This window comes from Amblyomma mixtum, chromosome 7, assembly GCF_055824585.1.
Source record: "Amblyomma mixtum isolate Tamu chromosome 7, ASM5582458v1, whole genome shotgun sequence".
In the NCBI taxonomy this organism is placed as follows: domain Eukaryota; kingdom Metazoa; phylum Arthropoda; class Arachnida; order Ixodida; family Ixodidae; genus Amblyomma; species Amblyomma mixtum.
The window spans coordinates 8,353,269-8,371,530 of record NC_143018.1 but is presented as its reverse complement, the minus strand read 5'-3'; the positions used below and the strand labels follow the sequence as shown (position 1 = coordinate 8,371,530).

Sequence of the window (18,262 nt, the reverse complement as noted above, 5' to 3'; positions counted from 1 at the left end):
AGACTGTGTTTTGCTTTTTTTTGGGCCCAGGGCTGCCTTTAGGCAGGCTGGTGGTTTATTGAGTCCCCACAAGTGCCATTTCCAAGAGTTCAGTCCAGCTGAAAGAAGGAAAAGGAATGCATGAGCACCTCGCAACGTGAAAGGCATAGGGATAAAACAAAGGAAACAAAAATTAAGGGGGACATACAAGCTCCATCTTAGGGAAAGCAACCTCAATTTCGAAACATATCCACCCCGGGTATCGAATCTACAAATCCCGGAACACTGAGGCCAATAACCAAAGCCTGTTGTGGATTTTCCCGGTTCTGAAGCAGACAAGAATCCGACACCTGACGAGTCACCAGGTCTCTTGCTGACCAATCATTCTTCATATCACTTGGTCACAGGGACAGCATCATCGCTGACTCTTCGGCTTCATCAGATCATCCAACCTTTATTCATTCACTTAACCATCCTTTTCTTTTAACCATCCATTACATACCCCCTTTATGCCCCGAGGCAATTAATAATGCATAATAAAAAAAAAATGAAATGCCAACAAGCACTTGCTACTCATTCAATTACTACGCCTGCAATTAGGGCTTCTTGAATTACAGTCATTAGCATAGAGCCGAAATATGCCACTTTACGCGAAAGGCCACGATATACCATAAATCTGCTTGTACCCAAGCCAATGTGTTCTAAATTGGCAATAAAATTATCCATTTTCTTTAATGTTTTCCTACACTTCTAACCTTATCTCAGCTCTCTGCTTTTGAACTACCAATCTTACAGTCACTTTTTGTTAACTTTCACCGCACATTTATTTACATGACCACTATTATCTATAAACCACAGGGCTTCATGGAGAGTGACTGTGCCTGCATCAACATCTGGATGGATACCATCACATTTGAGTGTGAGGTGTTCAATTGTTTCTATAGATTTGCCACACACAGTGCATGTGTTACCTTCATTAAATTTCTTTTAGTAGCTGCACGTTCGAAGACACCCTAACCTTGCTTCAAATGGTACGGGCACTGCCTCTTGAGTTTTCACGGAATGATTCCTTCCTTATCTGCAATTTCCAGTATCAATATAGTTCTACATTATGCTTCTTTTCCATTGAGTTCAGCCAGTTTTTTACTGTCTGCACTTTTTTACCAGTCGTTTAATGTTTCTTTCTCCATCCTCGTGTCCTGCATACTTACTGGTTAGTTTCCTAGTTCTTTTCCGCCATTGTGAGTTAACACTCAAGTATTTAAATACCTTCGCTGCCCAACTATTATCACCCAATTTCCTCAGGCATTCTTCATATAAATCTGAGCTTCCGGTGCTATGAATGATGCCCAGCCCATGTCCCCCTGTACTGCCTCATGTGCAGTTTTGCCTTGGGCGCCTAGTGCTAATCTTCCAACAGGTCTCTAATTTACTTCTAATCTCGACTGAACTTCTGCCCTTAAACACAGTAAAACACTCCCGAAAGTAAGCCCCGGTGTCATTATTCCTTTCTAAATACCTCTCAGTGCTTCATATTTGCCTCCCCCCCCCCCAACGCCCCGTTTCATTATCCCAGCATCTCTTCGCCCTTTTGCCATAAGAGACTGTTCGTGCTTTCCCGTGTATATCTGCCCTTTGTTTACCCATACCCCGAGATATTTGTATGTGGCTACTCTGGGTATTTGATGGCCTTGTATTGTAGGCACCTGAACAGTTGCATCGTTGAAAATCGGCACACTTGACTTAGCTGCACTTAAATTGAAACACAGAGCGTCTCCTTCGTCTCCACAACAATGAATCGGTTTGCGAATCTTCTCGGCAATCTGCTAACAGTACAATATCGACTGCATACATTAAACTCAGGAGCCATTGCTGATTGACCCTTCTGCCTAATATGTACGATAGATTATAACCTAGATCACGTTCTTTGAGCCTTCTTTCCATATTTATCATATAAATCACGAACAGCCGCAGTGATAGAGGAAAACCTAGCCTTAATCCTTTGCAAACCTCAACAGTTCTCGTACTTTCTATCCCTTCCGATGTAATCACAACTTTATTACCTCTCTATATTTCCCATAGAAATTACCCGATGTATATTTCTCGTAGAAAAAAAACCACTTGACTGATACCTTCATCGTTCCACAGGAGTTTCCTGTTCACGTTGTCGTGTACACCGCTTATGTTCAGAAAGGCTAAATACAGAGGTCTGTTTTCGGTTTGGTTTACGGGGTTTAACGTCCCAAAGCGACTAAGGCTATGAGGGACGCCGTAGTGGAGGGCTCCGGAAATTTCGACCACCTGGGGTTCTTTAACGTGCACTGACATTGCACAGTACAGGTCTGTTTTCCGCCTTCGCTATTCCGATGCATTGGGTAAGCACGAACAAGATATCTAAGCGCCTAACCCTTCTGAACCCGTTCTGAAGTTCGAGTATCTTATTACTTTCTACCCATGACTGCATTTTTATTTTCACCACCTGCATTGCCAGCCTGTACACTCACCATCAAAAGTAAATGGAAGGCGACTTTGTCAAAAAAAAATTTAACGTCTTTAAATCTAAAGTATACATAGGTTGCACGTGTCGTCACTTCCGCCCCCATCAAGCGCTTGCGGCCATGCTGCCGAACCATTCGGCCGTCCCCGCCCGTCCGCCCTGCGATGCCGGACCACTCCTCGGACGCTTTAGATTATTTTCTTACCTTTCGAATGCGATGCCTACTCCACAGAGGAATGAACCATTCAGTGAAGGCTACTGGTCTGAATTTATTCGATCGGCGCGTGTAGCTACGCAGACGAAGTGAAAATTATTGACGATACAGATCCGTACACGCTGCGACCGGGAGTCGACGCGACGATGGGCATTGATGTGTTCCTCGAAGTGGCCCACGGGGGATATCGTGTACTCCTTCCAGCTTTGTGAAGTTGGAAAAAATGAAAGCCTTCGAATCAATGGGACCACACAATGATTTCTACAGCAGGTGGGTGAGAAGCCTGTGTGCGATGCGCAAGCAACGAGACGAAAAGCTCGGCCTCGGCACGCCGCTTTCTCTGCCGTCATTGCTCGCTGCGGTCGCAGCGATCCGAAAAGGATTGCCTATTCCTGTAGCTAGGATGCAGCGACACGGGACCCAGTCTGGGTTTTTTTCAGACAAATTGGATGTTGGATGGCGTCAATCAAAACAGCAACATTCAAGAGTGTAGCCACTGCTTCCCACGTTTTCGTTGAAAGGGGGTTTCTGCAGAAATGGTGCAAGGCGTGGTGTTCACAGCGGGCGACACAAAACGGCGAGCAGCGCAGAAGACGGCCAGTCCAACCCAAGCGATCTCGTGCAGAGCGGCGGCACTTCGTCTTTCAGCGACGCTTCGTCGTCGTTGGCGCTACGGCAGCGATCGGCCTAGGCGGTATCAGGCGCGCCAGTCGTGGTTCGCTACATCGTATACATTAAGTTGACGACACAAGCCTCTTACATGTCACAAAGTGCACTCCGAACACAATTAAATTTGGGTTGTCGGGGTCCAAATCATCGCACTTAATGCGAGCCAGCCACAGCTCGCGCAGATTCCTACTGTGTCATGGAGCGCTCGCACTTGCATGCCTGCGATTATCTTGCGAATGCAGATGAAGTTCGTGTTAATCGGCTTCTTGTTTTGCCTGGAGCTGCCGCTACAGTCATAGCAGCCAAGGGTGGCACACAAAACCATACCGAATCTACGGATGGACGAGAACCGACACGTTGCGAGCTAACACAGGCAGCGGAAAGCTAGAGGCGGCCTGGCAGTGGTTCGGCAGCATGGCCGACTCGCAACCGACTGCCACCGGATGTGACGTCGGTGCAAGCTATGTATAATGGTCCATGCTTGTTGGTGCACAGTGCAATTTGCAAAATCACAATCAGGCTGCACATATGTATTCAAGGATGCATGAATTGAGGGGCCAATAAATTTTTTCGTGAATATTGCCTTCCATTTACTTATGACGGCACCTGTACATAACAGATGTTAACGTAATGTACAACGGACAGTGCGCGCGCCCCCACTAAAACTCAGTTTTCACCTCTAACCAACACTACTGGGGAAAATAACCGACACTGCGTACTAAACATTTACCTTCTTAAATCCAATGTCCGCGGCGTACTGCCTGAAGCATCGGCGGCAGATGTTCAGTCCGTACTTGCGGATCAGTCCATGGTGGTTGGCGCAAACTCGGCTGCACAAGAACAGAAGGGAAGAAGAGCAGTCAATGCAAGGGGTAACACGTCACAATGTTCTCATCACTGCAGATTATCCTTGCAATACGAAATGCGCCCACCAAGTTGAGCTCTCAATGACGATTCCAAACACAAGGGGTGGCCCGCCGTCTGCGCCTTGCGCCAGCTGCGGTAACGATGCCAAAGTGCTGGGGATTGCACTTCATGTGTTAATCGCAACATAAATGTCGCTCATTTCCGCTTTAAAACGGGAAGAACTGCACGCCCTAAATACAGACTTCGTGAACAAGCTTGCCAGCTTACTTCGCCCCGACTACACGGCTTGATTTAAAGACTGCACAATAACACGCATGTAGCAATAAACAGATCGTTAACACCGAAAACTTAGCCCATTGGAGCTGAACGCGCTAATTTACTTCGCCTATAATAACCCTTCGCGGCAATGTTACCTTTTGAACAGAGATCACACGTGGGAATAATGGGCATTAAGTAGGCTTAGGAAACAACCGGCACATCTAGGCAATGTAGTTGGTCAAAAAACGAAGCTTAAGGGCTCAATAGGATATTCTCTAAGAAGTAGGCAATGCTTTACTCTACTTACCAATACCGAGAGCCAGGTCCGTATTTCCTGGGGTGGGAATACCAGATATTTTCGTGACCCATGGCCGCACCGTCTACGCAAGCCCGCTTGCTAGCAGAGAAAGGAAAGGAGCGAACAGCGAAGGACGTGACGCAGGGGAAACGAAAGATATTATCAAGAGAAATGAAGCCGCACTATTAGCTGAGCACACCCGTGAATAAGTGTGGTGCGTCGCGTCCTCTAGTGAGGGTTATAAAAAAAAACCGTAAAATTAAAAACACTTTTAAAAAACATTGTATTCAACCATTAAAATTACTAATAAATATCAAAATTTTTGTGAAAAGTATAGTTACACTTTTTAAACTCAGCCAGAACTGTTGAACTGGAACCACTAAAACCACACAAGACAGTGAGCCAAGCCAGGTCAATGGCCAAGTGCATTTTCTGTTGTTGAAGCAGGCAGGGGTATGTCAGCTGAGGGGATATCATTAGTGACAGCTGTAAACAATTGCGTTGCTCGGTGAACCCGTCCTGGTGCCCCCTTTGTGAACTGAGCCACCCGCTGAGCTTTATCCACAGTCCTCAAAATGGCTTCCTTCGCAGCTCTCATGTCGCAGACTAACAACCAAGGTATTACTTCACTTGTTTCCGCCCTGTGCTTTGGCCCAGCCGAGTCACCGTTTTTTGCACTAATGTTCCGTTTTCAGAGCACCGTCCCGAGCTGTACGAAGAGGTCCGCCTTCATCGGACATCGCGGGAGCGCGAAAAGTGAGTTGCAGAAAATGTATTCTCAATTTGGCAGAACAGCCGGATGATGCAGTTGAGTGAACTAGGCGAGTCTGTTACATGATTGTAGAAAGAAAACCAGCGCAAAGCCTGGTGTTTCTGCCTGTTCTGTGTCTCCGTCTTTTGCGCTAGCTTTCTTTCTACAGCCAGATGATGATCGACGTTGATCGACCAGTTTTTACTTCGCTGCCATCAAGCATCCTGCTTAGCTCATCTTCGCAGAGATGATTGCTCGTCCTTTGGAAAGCTTAAAGTTTCAGGGCTATTTTAGTGGCAGGAGCGATAATTCAAGTGCTTATTGCGGCATTACGCGATACGGCAGCTCATACGGATGACATTGCACGCATTGAAAAAGTAACCGAGATTAATCAGGCAACCCTTGTTATGATATCCATAATCGCACGCACTCGGAGCCTGAGGTGAATATCGAAGGGCCCACATGTTTAATTTGCATGGATACTAAATGGCATGTGAGGTGAAACTCCGTGTGTGAATCGTCTTGTAATTTCCATGACTGGGTGACTTTGTATCGTATACCGCTTTTTAATACTTCTGTTTGTTTTGAACAGGTACGACAACATGGCTGATCTGTATGCAGTGATCAACACGCTGCAGTGCTTGGAGAAGGCGTACATCAAGGACTGTGTGACACCGAAAGAGTATGTTGTTGTCGTGGGACATGTTGAATGGGTTCTCAGTTGACAATACTGAATCAATGCAGGTACACTGCCGCATGTTCCAAGCTTCTGGTCCAGTACAAGGCAGCCTTCAAGCAGGTCCAAGGGTCAGAGTTTGCCACAGTGGAAGCCTTTATGGCTGCTTTTCGGGTGAGGCCTCACATAGTCGTAAAACCACCACCACTGCAGCTGGAAAGGGAGCTATTTGGCATGTGTTCAACACACAAGGTTGTTCTTCTGTCAGTGGTTCATTTTAATTTTCGTGTTCAGTGGTGAAGAAAAGTGTTGCAGAAGGGTAGTGCTCTAGTAACTCTAGTAACATATGCAAGGATAAGGTGGGCAGCAACTAATCAAAGAACCATCTCTCATTTTTATTGCTTTCAGTCTCGACATAAATATCACATGTAATTGTTTATATCTCTTACTTAGTCAAACTAGGACTGTTTTCTGCATGCCATACAGCTCTGTGACGGGAGTCTTCTGACATCAAATTCAATGTATGTTGCACACATGCTATGACAGGACCCTTTGCATGCACCTCCTATGAGCCTCCGTGCAGCTCAGTACCTTCCGGAGCCTGCAGCCTTATTTCTGATTGTAGTGGTGCGTGCTGTGTATGTGTTACTAAAGCTCCTCCTATTGCTTCTCGCTGCATGGTGTGTGTTTGCCCAGCTGGACTGCCCTGCTGCCATGGAGCGAATTCGTGAAGACAGGCCTATCACAATCAAGGACGACAAGGGGAACACAAGCAAGTGCATCGCTGACATTGTGTCGGTAAGAGCAGCAGCAGAGCTTCATGCCAACTAATATGTCTTGTAAAAATTTCTGATGTGGGCTACAGTAAGTGTCGAGCTGACATGCATGCCTCTGTTATGACGATGATTATTGTATCTCGTATGGAACCTCTCACAAAAAAAAAAAATTTGCCAGCTTAGCTATGGCTGGCTTGATGCGGTGAATTCAGCAAGACATTTAGCTTTTGTTCGGTTTTTGTGTTAGATGAGCAATGTGTCTGCTGGTCTGGATGCTTCCCTGTAGTGCCTGTGCAGCTGCACTACGACGACAATGCTTGGTTTGACTGCAAAGCCTGACAGCTGGATATTGCCTTTGTTGGTGATGTTTTCTCTGTTTTGATGCCATCATGAAGTGACTGATCACACTGGTGATGTCCCCTAAACACCTTTTCATTGCAAAAAGAAAATTTACGCAATTTAAGGCATCGTGGTCAGCCTTTATACAACATGGAGTTCAACAGCGAAGGCAGATGTGGCATGTTGTGATTCAGGCAGGATATATGCACCTCCTGTTGTGTACATACACAGCAAGAAACTGTGCGACAAGTTGCATTAGATCAAACACTGAGTGTTAGAGGGCATTTTGCACTTTGAAAACATCTGAAACTTGCTCTCATCTTTATCACCATTGGTTTCAGGTATGGTGTTATGGTGTGGTATGTTTTTTGCACAGCCTTCTCAAATAAGCTGTCAACAGCCTTTTAGTTTACAAGGCTGCTTTTGTCAGCAATTTTTCTCTCTTATCTCCCGAGGGAAGTTGAAGTGGTACTGCGTGGCTGACCTGCAGGCATGTAGAGGGTTAACTGCAGTGTAAAGTTCATAACAATAGTGCAGTGTAGTTGTTGCAGCGAGGAATTTTTCTGGTGAAAACAAAGTGGACTAAGTTTCTTGCAAACGATATATTTGCATGAACTTGTGCGTCATAAAACACGACAATGGCAGGGATAGCGGTTTTGTTTAATTCAGCGAACTGTCATTTTTTTTTATTTGGTATGTACACCTGTTCAGTATTGATCGAAACTGTATATAGGGCGGCAAGCCTGTATCAGTTTTCACCATGCAACATCGCACTGCCTCAGTATCGGTGTTCCTTGTTTCTAACTGCTGTTTGTATTTGTGTTCCAGCTCTTCATCACTATCATTGACAAGCTGCGCCTGGAAATCAAGTCCATGGATGAGGTAAGTCAGTGGGCTGGTGTCATGCATGAACTCTGTGGTAATCACTGGGCTCTCCTGTGTTTCTCTTGCAGCTTCAGCCAGACTTGCGAGAACTCAGTGAGACCATGAGCAGGCTCAGTCTCATACCAGCAGGCTTTGAGGGCAAAGCCAAAGTGGATGAGTGGTAAGCAACATTCTCTCCAAGTGCAAGGCATAGTAGTGTTTATTCCGCTCAGTAATGAAGGAGGAAATCTTTCACAGCAAAGTCTTGTCTTAACTCTGTAATGCCCAGGAATTGAAAATATTGGATAAAAGTTAAAAACTTCAAGGATTTCATCAGTACTATTATGTATTTATTGCAGATGTGTGAAAAACTGAGAGATTTATAAAAAGATATTACAGGATTACAGGCTAATTAACTTTAGCTAATTTTGATTATTTCTGAATGTTCAAACACTATGAAGCTGACCACAGGTGTCAGTGCGTGTGCAGTTCATCAGTAAAAAAAAAAATTAAATCTGCTCCATCGCCTGCCAATGCAGTACTCTGTGCACTGAAATTGTAAGCTGTCTTGCTGTTAGTGCTAGCTTTTGCATTAATTTATCTTTCAACAGACCTCAAGCATATCTGGGAGCAGACACTGGCCTTCCCTTAATAAATATGTCGTAAAAGGCCATTCTTGCAATTATTTTAGCAGTGCATATATTTCTGCGAACAGAAATGAAAATTATTTAGTTTTAAATACTGTACCAGAGGTGATATTGTGGGGATACAGGGTTAATCTCATAGGGGGACAGCGATAATATTCCATTGTTCGAGGAGAATAGCTGTGAAAAAGGAGATATGTGAGAAAAACATGTTAGCACACTTCTGTCATGCAGCAGGTTTCTGTCAAGGCCCGGGATCGAACCCGACCGTGGCGGCCGCCTTTTGATGTAGGCGAAACACAAAAAAGGCGCTCGTGTGCTGTGTGATGTCTGTGCACGTTAAAGATCTCCTGGTGCTTGAAATTATTCCGGAGACCTCCACTACGGCACCTCTTTCTTCCTTTCTTCTTTCACTCCCTCCTTTATCCCTTCCTTAGGGCTCTTTCTTCCTTTCTTCTTTTACTCCTTCCTTTATCCCTTCCTTACGGGGCAGTTCGGGTGTGCACCCAGATACCTGAGACAGTTACTGTTCCAGGGAGTAATTACTCATTGGCATCCACCCAAGCGCAGCCATACGGCTACAAAGGAAAGCTATACAGCTTTCTCAGAAACTTCGTAGTTAAAGAAAAATTCGTCCTGGTCCGGGGTTCGAACCCCGGACCAGGACGAATTTTTCTTTAACCACGAAGTTTCTGAGAAAGCTGTATAGCTTTCCTTTGTAGCCGTATGGCTGCGCTTGGGTGGATGCCAATGAGTAATTACTCCCTTATTACAAATTTACTCCACCTTGGGGGATTCCCCTAAACATTTGACCAACACTGTTCCCACTTCGAGTTATTGATCAATTCGCTCTCGTCCTACCATAAGCTTGCCGTCCCGGTTAGCTCAGTTGGTAGAGCGACTGCTCCGGTGTAGCGGTGGTCCCGGGTTCGAACCCCGGACCAGGACGAATTTTTCTTTAACTACGAAGTTTCTGAGAAGGCTGTATAGCTTTCCTTTGTAGCCGTATGGCTGCGCTTGGGTGGATGCCAATGAGTAATTACTCCCTTATTACAAATTTACTCCACCATGGGGGATTCCCCTAAACATTTGACCAACACTGTTCCCACTTCGAGTTATTGATCAATTCGCTCTCGCCCTACCATAAGCTTGCCGTCCCGGTTAGCTCAGTTGGTAGAGCGACTGCTCCGGTGTAGCGGTGGTCCCGGGTTCGAACCCCGGACCAGGACGAATTTTTCTTTAACTACGAAGTTTCTGAGAAGGCTGTATAGCTTTCCTTTGTAGCCGTATGGCTGCGCTTGGGTGGATGCCAATGAGTAATTACTCCCTTATTACAAATTTACTCCACCATGGGGGATTCCCCTAAACATTTGACCAACACTGTTCCCACTTCGAGTTATTGATCAATTCGCTCTCGCCCTACCATAAGCTTGCCGTCCCGGTTAGCTCAGTTGGTAGAGCGACTGCTCCGGTGTAGCGGTGGTCCCGGGTTCGAACCCCGGACCAGGACGAATTTTTCTTTAACTACGAAGTTTCTGAGAAAGCTGTATAGCTTTCCTTTGTAGCCGTATGGCTGCGCTTGGGTGGATGCCAATGAGTAATTACTCACTTATTACAAATTTACTCCACCTTGGGGGATTCCCCTAAACATTTGACCAGTTACTGTTCCATTTCTTTTTCTCAAAATCAATTGTAAATTTTTTTTATCTCTGCCAAAGCAAATATGGCATTTGGGCCATAATACCTTGGTTTGCACATGTCAGGACAGTGGCTACAAGGTGCTGCTGGTAATTTCTGCTTGCACATTTATCCGTGGATTGGTCTCGAGACATGTGAAGAAACTTCTTCATTTATATTTCCATTGTATTACTATTCCCTTGCCAGCCACGTGTTGTAATTATACTGCTATGCTGTGTAGTGTACATGTCTACCCGAGTCTTACTGTGCACTCTGGCTTACCGGTTGCTGTGACTGACCAGGCTCCAGACCATGTCATCGATGGCTGCCTCAGATGAGTTGAATGAGGGCCAAGTGCGCCAGCTCATCTTTGACTTGGAATCGTCGTACAATGCCTTCAACAGGATTCTCCACAACTCTACGTGACCACAGCTTATGAAAAGAGCAATAAATAATTGTGCTTTGTTTCAGGGATCAAATATTTGTTGTTCTTTCTAAAGAGGTTTCGTATTCGCTGGGTTTGAGTTGTTTTCGCGAGTGGTGTGCGTTTAATCGTTTCATTTTTCTAGGAATGCCGGCACGTGCTAGATGTAGTACTGCTAAGCAGCAATTACAATATTGTGTATTAAGCTTCGAGGTCTTGGTAAATGGGCATTGTTATATATTTTATTCTTTGAAATGGTGGTCAGTGTTGAAGCCACAACATTGAGATCACTTGGAGCAGAGCAGCGGGGTGTTTCTAGCACCTTCTGCTTCGATGGTGATGCATTTTAATGATGCAGGGGCAACATTGGCCAAAGAGTGCCATGGCACAAGGTGGGGTCAAAGACCCATATTCCAAGCATTTCGTACAAGAGAGGCTGAGCACGAGGACGAGAGAAAACTTGTGGCCATTTTATCACCAGTGGGTACGCGGCAGCTCTGGTCATCAACCCTGCTCTACCAGCCAACAAAGCAGATGCTCAGATCAATGGCCCATCGGTGTAGTACCTTCCGATTTGCCTTGGAAGGTGCGATGCTGCGGGTAAAAGGCTTGCATAGGGGGATCAGATACATCAAGTTGTGTCAATGGTTCGTTTTTTGCATTAGCGGCTGATGGCATTAGAAGGACAGTACTAACAACCTGGGTATTTAGTGACGCACTTCCCAAGAGATGTTCATGCAAGGAGGGACTGTATGCTAAAGAATCTGCTTTTGCATCCCTAGCAGTATGTAATGCTGTGTAGGGCAGGAGTGAGATGCCAATGACTTGCTTGCTGGAGAACTGTCATTTGTGTGCGAAAAAGCAAACTCTAGCACGAACTAGGACAGAACAGTGAAGTTGGCAGAGCGCAGAAGGGACCGTAACACCCGGAAAAAGTAGTGTTGGATTTACACCTCTCCAAAGGAGAACTAAAATATAGCGCATGTAGTGCAGTGTGGCCTGTAACAGCCGTTGGCAAAATGGGCTATGGTCCGTGGTGTCTTGTATTACTCCACTGACCAATCAACAGTAAATGAAGTTAGCTTTTTGATGTTGGACTATATTAAAGAAGCCTTAGCATAATTTTGTCTGGTGGTTAGCTTCTTGTTTAGGTAACACAAAAAATTTTAATAATGGACTACTTTTATATCCTGGTAGAATTCCTTGTGGCGATCGTAAATATAGGTGGAGCTTCACTGTAGACGTTTTATCCAACTATGTAGCCTTCGAAATCAGATGCACAAAGTTACCGCATTAACAATAATTTCTATATCCCTAGCAAACCTAAAATGGGAGAGTGACTCCCCCTAATGAGAACCCTGCTTGGCTTGGACCTTGTCTCCCCCAAATGGTGAACCCTGTGCACGCCTGTGGTGGTGTATAATTGGTGCTCCATTGTGACCGCACAGTGCAAAGTACATGGGAAAAATAGATGAGATCACACACAAGCTCTGTGTGCTCTTTTCTGCTTTGCCCACGTTCTTTGCGCATTGTTGTCACAATAGTACTCATTGCGCTCTTAGTACTCATTGTGCTAGTCGGCTTTCGGTGAAGCGTAATTCTCACTTAATACTCGAGGTTCTCCTAAATGCTAGCAGCTAAAATCAGTCAAAGAAAAATGCCAATGTTTCATAATCACCAACCTGACTACGCCCACTGCAGAACAAAGGCCTCTCCCGTATCTCTCCAATTAACCTTATCCTGCGGCCACCATATCCCCTGTCACTGCACTTTTCACCAGCTAGGCCAGCTGGAATGGTTGTACTCCCTCGAGCAGCTCGAAGTGGAGGAGTCTGATGACTTTCCGAGGAATGTCGAGCGCGCGCAAACAGGGTTCAATGCTCAATATCTGCTTCTATATATATTGTTTCTTTGTATTTTGCACACGCAAAGTGCCTTCGCCGAGACCCTCGCCGTAGCGCGGAAACGTTTTATTAAACGAAGGTGAGCTTTGCGATTTTTCACCTCACCTCCCTTAATCCGAACTGGTAACAAAGGTGGTAAAATAAAAATTAAAAAATGGCGTTCTTTATTTTTGTAACTCTTGTACCAAGAGTAGGTCTGAACAGTAAACCAAGTTCATTTTAATTTATTTTATTTTTTTGCCTGGAAACGAAGGCTTGCATCTTTTACAGCAAAACAGTGGAAGAATAGAGGGGTAGCTGACTTCCGTCATCAAGCGGCCGCTTCATCTGTTTTCCAGTGGGCATCGGACTCTGGGACGTGAGGCGCCTGCAGGCAGCCGCGGTCCTTTGACCAAAGCGATGGGACCGGGTCGGGTGGGAGGAGTGCCCGCCTCCCTTAATCGGCGGATATGGCGGACACATTAGGGCTAATGGCAGCGCCGCGGTCGCGCGGAACTGCCGACGCATCTGTCCAAATCGCAGGACATCCGGTTCCCGCGGCGGAGAACTTTTTCGAGCTCCGCCCAAGCGGGCTTTTTTCTGTTATGAAAACACTGCGCAGTCACTGCTCCTGTGGCCGCTGTGATTACAATGCGATGCGGCGTTTTAAAGGATGGGGGGATGTTCGACCTTTCTATTTGACTACTACTTGTTTTGTCAAATTTATTTCGATCCCAGGCCCACTCAAGAAGAACACACCACGCACCCTGTGATTTCTAAACGCGTTCTCTGGCCGCAGCACATTTAGTAACTGTCGTTGGCTGCCAAAAGTAAAAAAAAATGTATGCACGCTGCTACGCGAACGAAAGTATATGTGAGTTGTATGAAGTGCTCTGCTCACATAGTCTGTAAGCTGCATAACAAGGTCGGTATTTGTGCAGTCGCAGATGACGGGTGTACTTTTACGACGTAGCCTGAACATCATGCCTCTTCTACAGAGGCACACACAAAACTGACCATTTTTGAAAATTTCGGGGGGAAAAAAGGTGCTTTGAAGCCAACAGAGAGATTTCGCATAGCGCGATTCACTTCAGCGCTCCTCCAGTGTGCACGCACTGATTGGCCCCGACGCGGCAGGGGTGCACACAGCTTGCCGGCGTCTTGCGCCCCTGGGGCATTCTGCACATGCGCAGTGGCTCTCTGCAGAAGCGTATCGTGGAAGTGGCCGCGATAACGCTGTGCAAAATCTTTCTATTATTAGACAACGCGTATGTGTGCCTTCCCAATGTACATTAAACCTACCAGGGACGTCCATGGGAGTTCCAGTGCCTATTGGGCTGTTTCTGACGCTTCCTCTCCCAGCGTGACGCGTGCGAAGTTCCCGATGCTTGGCCGGTCGTACATCATCGTCGTGTCTTGTACGGGGTGCGCCTAAAGCGTTAGGACTTGCAGACCGGTTTTCCGGAGTTTGTGGCGCGTTGTCGTTAAGGCGCTAGCAATATAAGGTGCGTCGACGGAGAAAACTTGGTGACGTTGTCCGTCCGCGCTCACGTAATCTCCTGCCAAATTAGAATGCTCCAAATGCGGTCGTATGGTACAGGTATACATGGCGGTTATGTCGTCGAATTTTGGCGTTGTCGAAGGGGGGCTGTTTACGCCGATTACGTTTAATCGACTAAAGTGGGCCTCAGCAGGACAAGTAACGCCGCCAGCGATAACCGATCGCATGTGAATAACAGCTGAGAGACTCCAGGAAAGAAAAATGTTGGCCGTGGGAGGGTATTCAAAATTCCGCAAGTGCGCTTTCCCACATAACTAAGTTGCCAAAGACAAGATGGCCATCTTCTTCATGAAAAAAAAGAAGACAAACTGCGTGGGCTACAGGGAAGGCGCTGAGGATGTGGATAGAGTGTAAGAAACGTAGTTCGGAAGAATCAAACAAAACACTAGTCCTACTTGCTTTGTTTCAGCTGAAAACCCATCGTCAGCCATCTTGTGTCGGGCAATTGTTATGCGGGAAGGCGCACTTGCGGAATTTTGAATATCCCCCGGAGGGATTGAATCGGAGTTTACTCGCACAGGGAGGACTGGAGAGCGTTAGGGAAGGCCTCGGTATTTGATCGTTTTCGGTCACGTGACAAGTTTGTCGAGGGAGGCCGTATACACCCGCCTTGCATATACAGCTGACGCCAGAGCTTTGGTTATTACGTGAGCATCCATTCAGCTTTTGTCGGGATATAAAAAGGAAAGAAAATGATGCGGAACGTGGATATGAGTCATACCAACCTGCTTCAACCCCCAAAATCAGCCTCACATATATATACGCTCGCAGACTCGACGCTTCTTCTGCCCCAGATCGTGCATGGCGAAAATAAGAAAGCATACTTTTCACGTTTCCAGAAGCTGTGGCTCCTCCGTCATCGCCACCACGGCAGCAAAAGCTCAGCATTGGATAAGGCGTGCCAGGCTGGTCTCAAATTCCTGTGCGACTACACGTCTGTCCCTCGCGAGGCTAAAGAATGAAAAAAAGAAAGAAAGAACATCCGAAGTGCGAAACGCGGCTCGCGTAATTTTAGCCCTGACGCCGGCAGAAATCGTATAGCGAGGCGCACTTTGCGCTCGCAACAGCATCGCGGCGAGAGCGCATCAGTTTGATCGCTTCGTCCAGCGCCGCACGCTTGATGCTATAATGTTTCGGCGGCACAGCTTCTCGCCACAGTGATGGACTGTCTCGGGAGCTGGCGCCGCTTCCACTTAGGACGAGGAGCAAACTATGAAAAAAAAAATAATAAAGAGCGCTCCTCCTCTTGCTTCTTCCTTCTCCGAGGAAATTCAATACTTAGAGGCAACAATCTCGCATATTCTGACACTTTTGCTACTCGAAACCGAGAAGTAACCCACGAGAATAGTCAAACGTCACTTTGTTTATGCGGTTTGTTTTCTCGGTGACGTCCGTAGTGTTGTTTTCTTTGGACGAATCCCGTCAAGTTGGGACCACCTCCCCAGACCCGATATCACATTAAGCGCTACCTTTATTCAGCTTGTGGGTTTCTACGTGGACACAGGCCACCACCCACCGCGGGTTCGAGCTTCGCGCGAGCCAAGGGCCCCGATCAGCCGTCACCACACACACACTGGGACACCGATGCAGCGCACTCAACCTCCGCTGGGAGGAGAGCGATTCGCCGCAAAGAAATAGGCCTCCAAGTTCACAAAGGAGACGTTTATTCACATCGTCCTCCAGCTGATACACACACACTCAATAGTCATCCCGTCCCGGGGGCGCGCGAGGAGCAAGGCTCCGCTGCGCGCACGAAGCGACTCGAGTAATGCGCACCGCTAGCACGCCGCTGCAGGAGAATGTCCCCGCGGCAGTGCTGTGATCTCTCTCTCGTGTCGACCGTTGGGCCGGTTGCGAGAGAGAGTGGGCATTCAACGCAAGGTACGCCTGTCAGAGGTCGCTGGACCCCGCTGGACAGGCTCGAGCCGCTGCAGGTCAGAGGACACGTGCGGGCGAGCTCGAGTAAGCACTGGTCCGAACGGCAAAGACCGGCACGGACAAACAGTAACGTACGCACCTTACGCTGTCTCGGAGGGATCTCTCTCTCTGGGCCCCGCTCGGACGGTCGCGCGGCGCGCGGCCGCCCAAAGCGGGGTCCCGAATTCCCGCCAAAAGGCGCCAATGGCAAAGGCCCTTGGGGAGCCGGGGCGGAGCTGTGGCTAAATGACAGTGATTAGCCACCCAGCCGCCTCTCCACCGCCTGAGGCGGGAGCAAGGGAAAGAGGAGAAACGACGCGGTAGGCCGGCACAGCCGCGCAAAGGCGACGGCGGAAAGCCAGATTCCCACATCCCCCTCTCCTTAAATGCCCTCCTACCCATCGGCAAAGCACGCGGCCAAAATAAAGAAATCAATACACAAAAAAAATAAGCTACACTTCAGTTCCAAAATAAAGAAATGAATACACAAAAAAAAACTAGATACACTTCAGTTCCAGCCAGAACAACGTAAGAAAACGAGGGGAAAACAAGGCAAACAACACTTGCATACGCTTCAGTAAATCAAAACAGCTTGCAGATTATATACACGGTACACAAGACGATGTGAATTCAACTGTACAACTATGTGACAGGTGGGTGACAGTCCCAAAGTTCGGTGGCGCGGCCCAATGGGCCTGTCGGCGACTCACCGCTCGCAGACTTCAAGTTGAACGGGTTGGGAGGGCCGACGACTGATGCGGTCTTCTTTCCGTTGATGTAGGGTGCGTTGATGACGACGGGGCCGCGGCAGAGCACTGACCTCGCGCCCTTGGACACGACATCACGTTCGGGCACAAGACAGTTAGTGCCCCCCTTTCACGCCGGCTGAAACGGGCGAGGACGTTCGGCGGCGTCCTGATGTGTAACCTTGGCCACAGCGAGGGGTCCTTCACATCCTCGCGCTCACGCAGAAGCACAGCGGCAGAACTCACAGGCGTCGCCTCGGCTCATGGTTACGCGCACACACAGCCACAAACACAAACACACGTACACCGGCACGTGCGCGGACGCTGGTCGGCGACAACGACCCCCCCCATCAGAAGCGTCCAGAGGCGCCGCGGCAGAGGGTCAAAGGGTGCACTTTCCGCCCCCCCATCGCCCCAAACGCCCCGCCAACTTCCCCTCCATACGGGCCGCACAAAACTCGCACCGCGACACACGGCTCCTTAACGAGCCAACCACCCACAGTCGGGCCGGAAATGAGAAAAGGCGCCGTACAAACGACAGGCAAACTCTGCGCTTCAAAAGATAAGCGCAAGAGAGAGCGGCTGAAGTATACATATGTACAAGTCTGGTTAAAAAAAACTGAACGCCAACGCAGACGCATGTTACCTATGACATCTCGGTACGTTAGAACGAAAACCGACGAACAAGCTGGAAACGAAAGTGGCTAAAAACTGACTAAACAAAACAAATAAATAAACTGTTAAACACACAAGGCTGGAACTGAGCATGCTGCAAAAACAAAAAAAAACAAAAAAAAATAACACACCGTGCTTCGCCTAGGTAGGGCCTGACGAGAAAGCTCGCCAGCTAGCTGAGGCTGCGTGCTTTCGGTTGCGGAAAAGTCCGCCGTCCGGGCATCAATCACACCGGTGACCGTCGCCTCAGATTGTACCGGTGCTCCGTACGCTTGCGTTCCGCAGCACCAGTTGTGCCTTTGCGCTTGCCTTTGATACCAATGGGTACCGGCGCAAGCTCGTCAGACCGTGACGCGTAGGCCTTCAGGTCATTGAACCCCTGCTTGCTCCTGGGGAAAGGCCCCATCAAATCGCAGGTGGCCATCTGCCACGGACGCACACTGTCAAACGGTTTCATCATTCCAGGCGGCTTGCCGCCCCGTGACTTCACCGCTTGACAGACATGGCAGGAACGGCAATGGCGGAAAATGTCACGCTTCATGCCGGG

General features: G+C 47.7%; 2 protein-coding genes across 3 annotated transcripts; one reads left to right on the top strand and one right to left on the bottom strand.

The window, feature by feature from the left end:
• Nucleotides 1–8: 8 nt before the first annotated feature.
• Nucleotides 9–4,925, bottom strand: RpS29 (ribosomal protein S29). Of its 2 annotated transcripts, none has more exons than XR_016283976.1 (3): nucleotides 4,792–4,925; nucleotides 4,026–4,189; nucleotides 9–2,458 (listed from the first exon to the last, which is right to left on the bottom strand). XR_016283976.1 is itself a non-coding variant. In XM_089551553.1 (3 exons), exons 1-3 carry the CDS (start codon nucleotides 4,851–4,853, stop codon nucleotides 90–92), a joined length of 171 nt encoding a protein of 56 aa, XP_089407679.1. In that variant the 5' UTR covers nucleotides 4,854–4,925; the 3' UTR covers nucleotides 9–89. The 2 variants fall into 2 exon arrangements, 1 of the variants encoding a protein (XP_089407679.1); XM_089551553.1 differs by having other exon boundaries at nucleotides 9–98; nucleotides 4,090–4,189.
• Nucleotides 4,926–5,183: 258 nt separating this feature from the next.
• Nucleotides 5,184–10,988, top strand: Vps28 (vacuolar protein sorting 28). Its single transcript, XM_089551545.1, has 8 exons — nucleotides 5,184–5,400; nucleotides 5,478–5,538; nucleotides 6,126–6,215; nucleotides 6,278–6,383; nucleotides 6,906–7,007; nucleotides 8,153–8,206; nucleotides 8,278–8,369; nucleotides 10,812–10,988. Exons 1-8 carry the CDS (start codon nucleotides 5,358–5,360, stop codon nucleotides 10,933–10,935), a joined length of 672 nt encoding a protein of 223 aa, XP_089407671.1. The 5' UTR covers nucleotides 5,184–5,357; the 3' UTR covers nucleotides 10,936–10,988.
• Nucleotides 10,989–18,262: the final 7,274 nt, after the last annotated feature.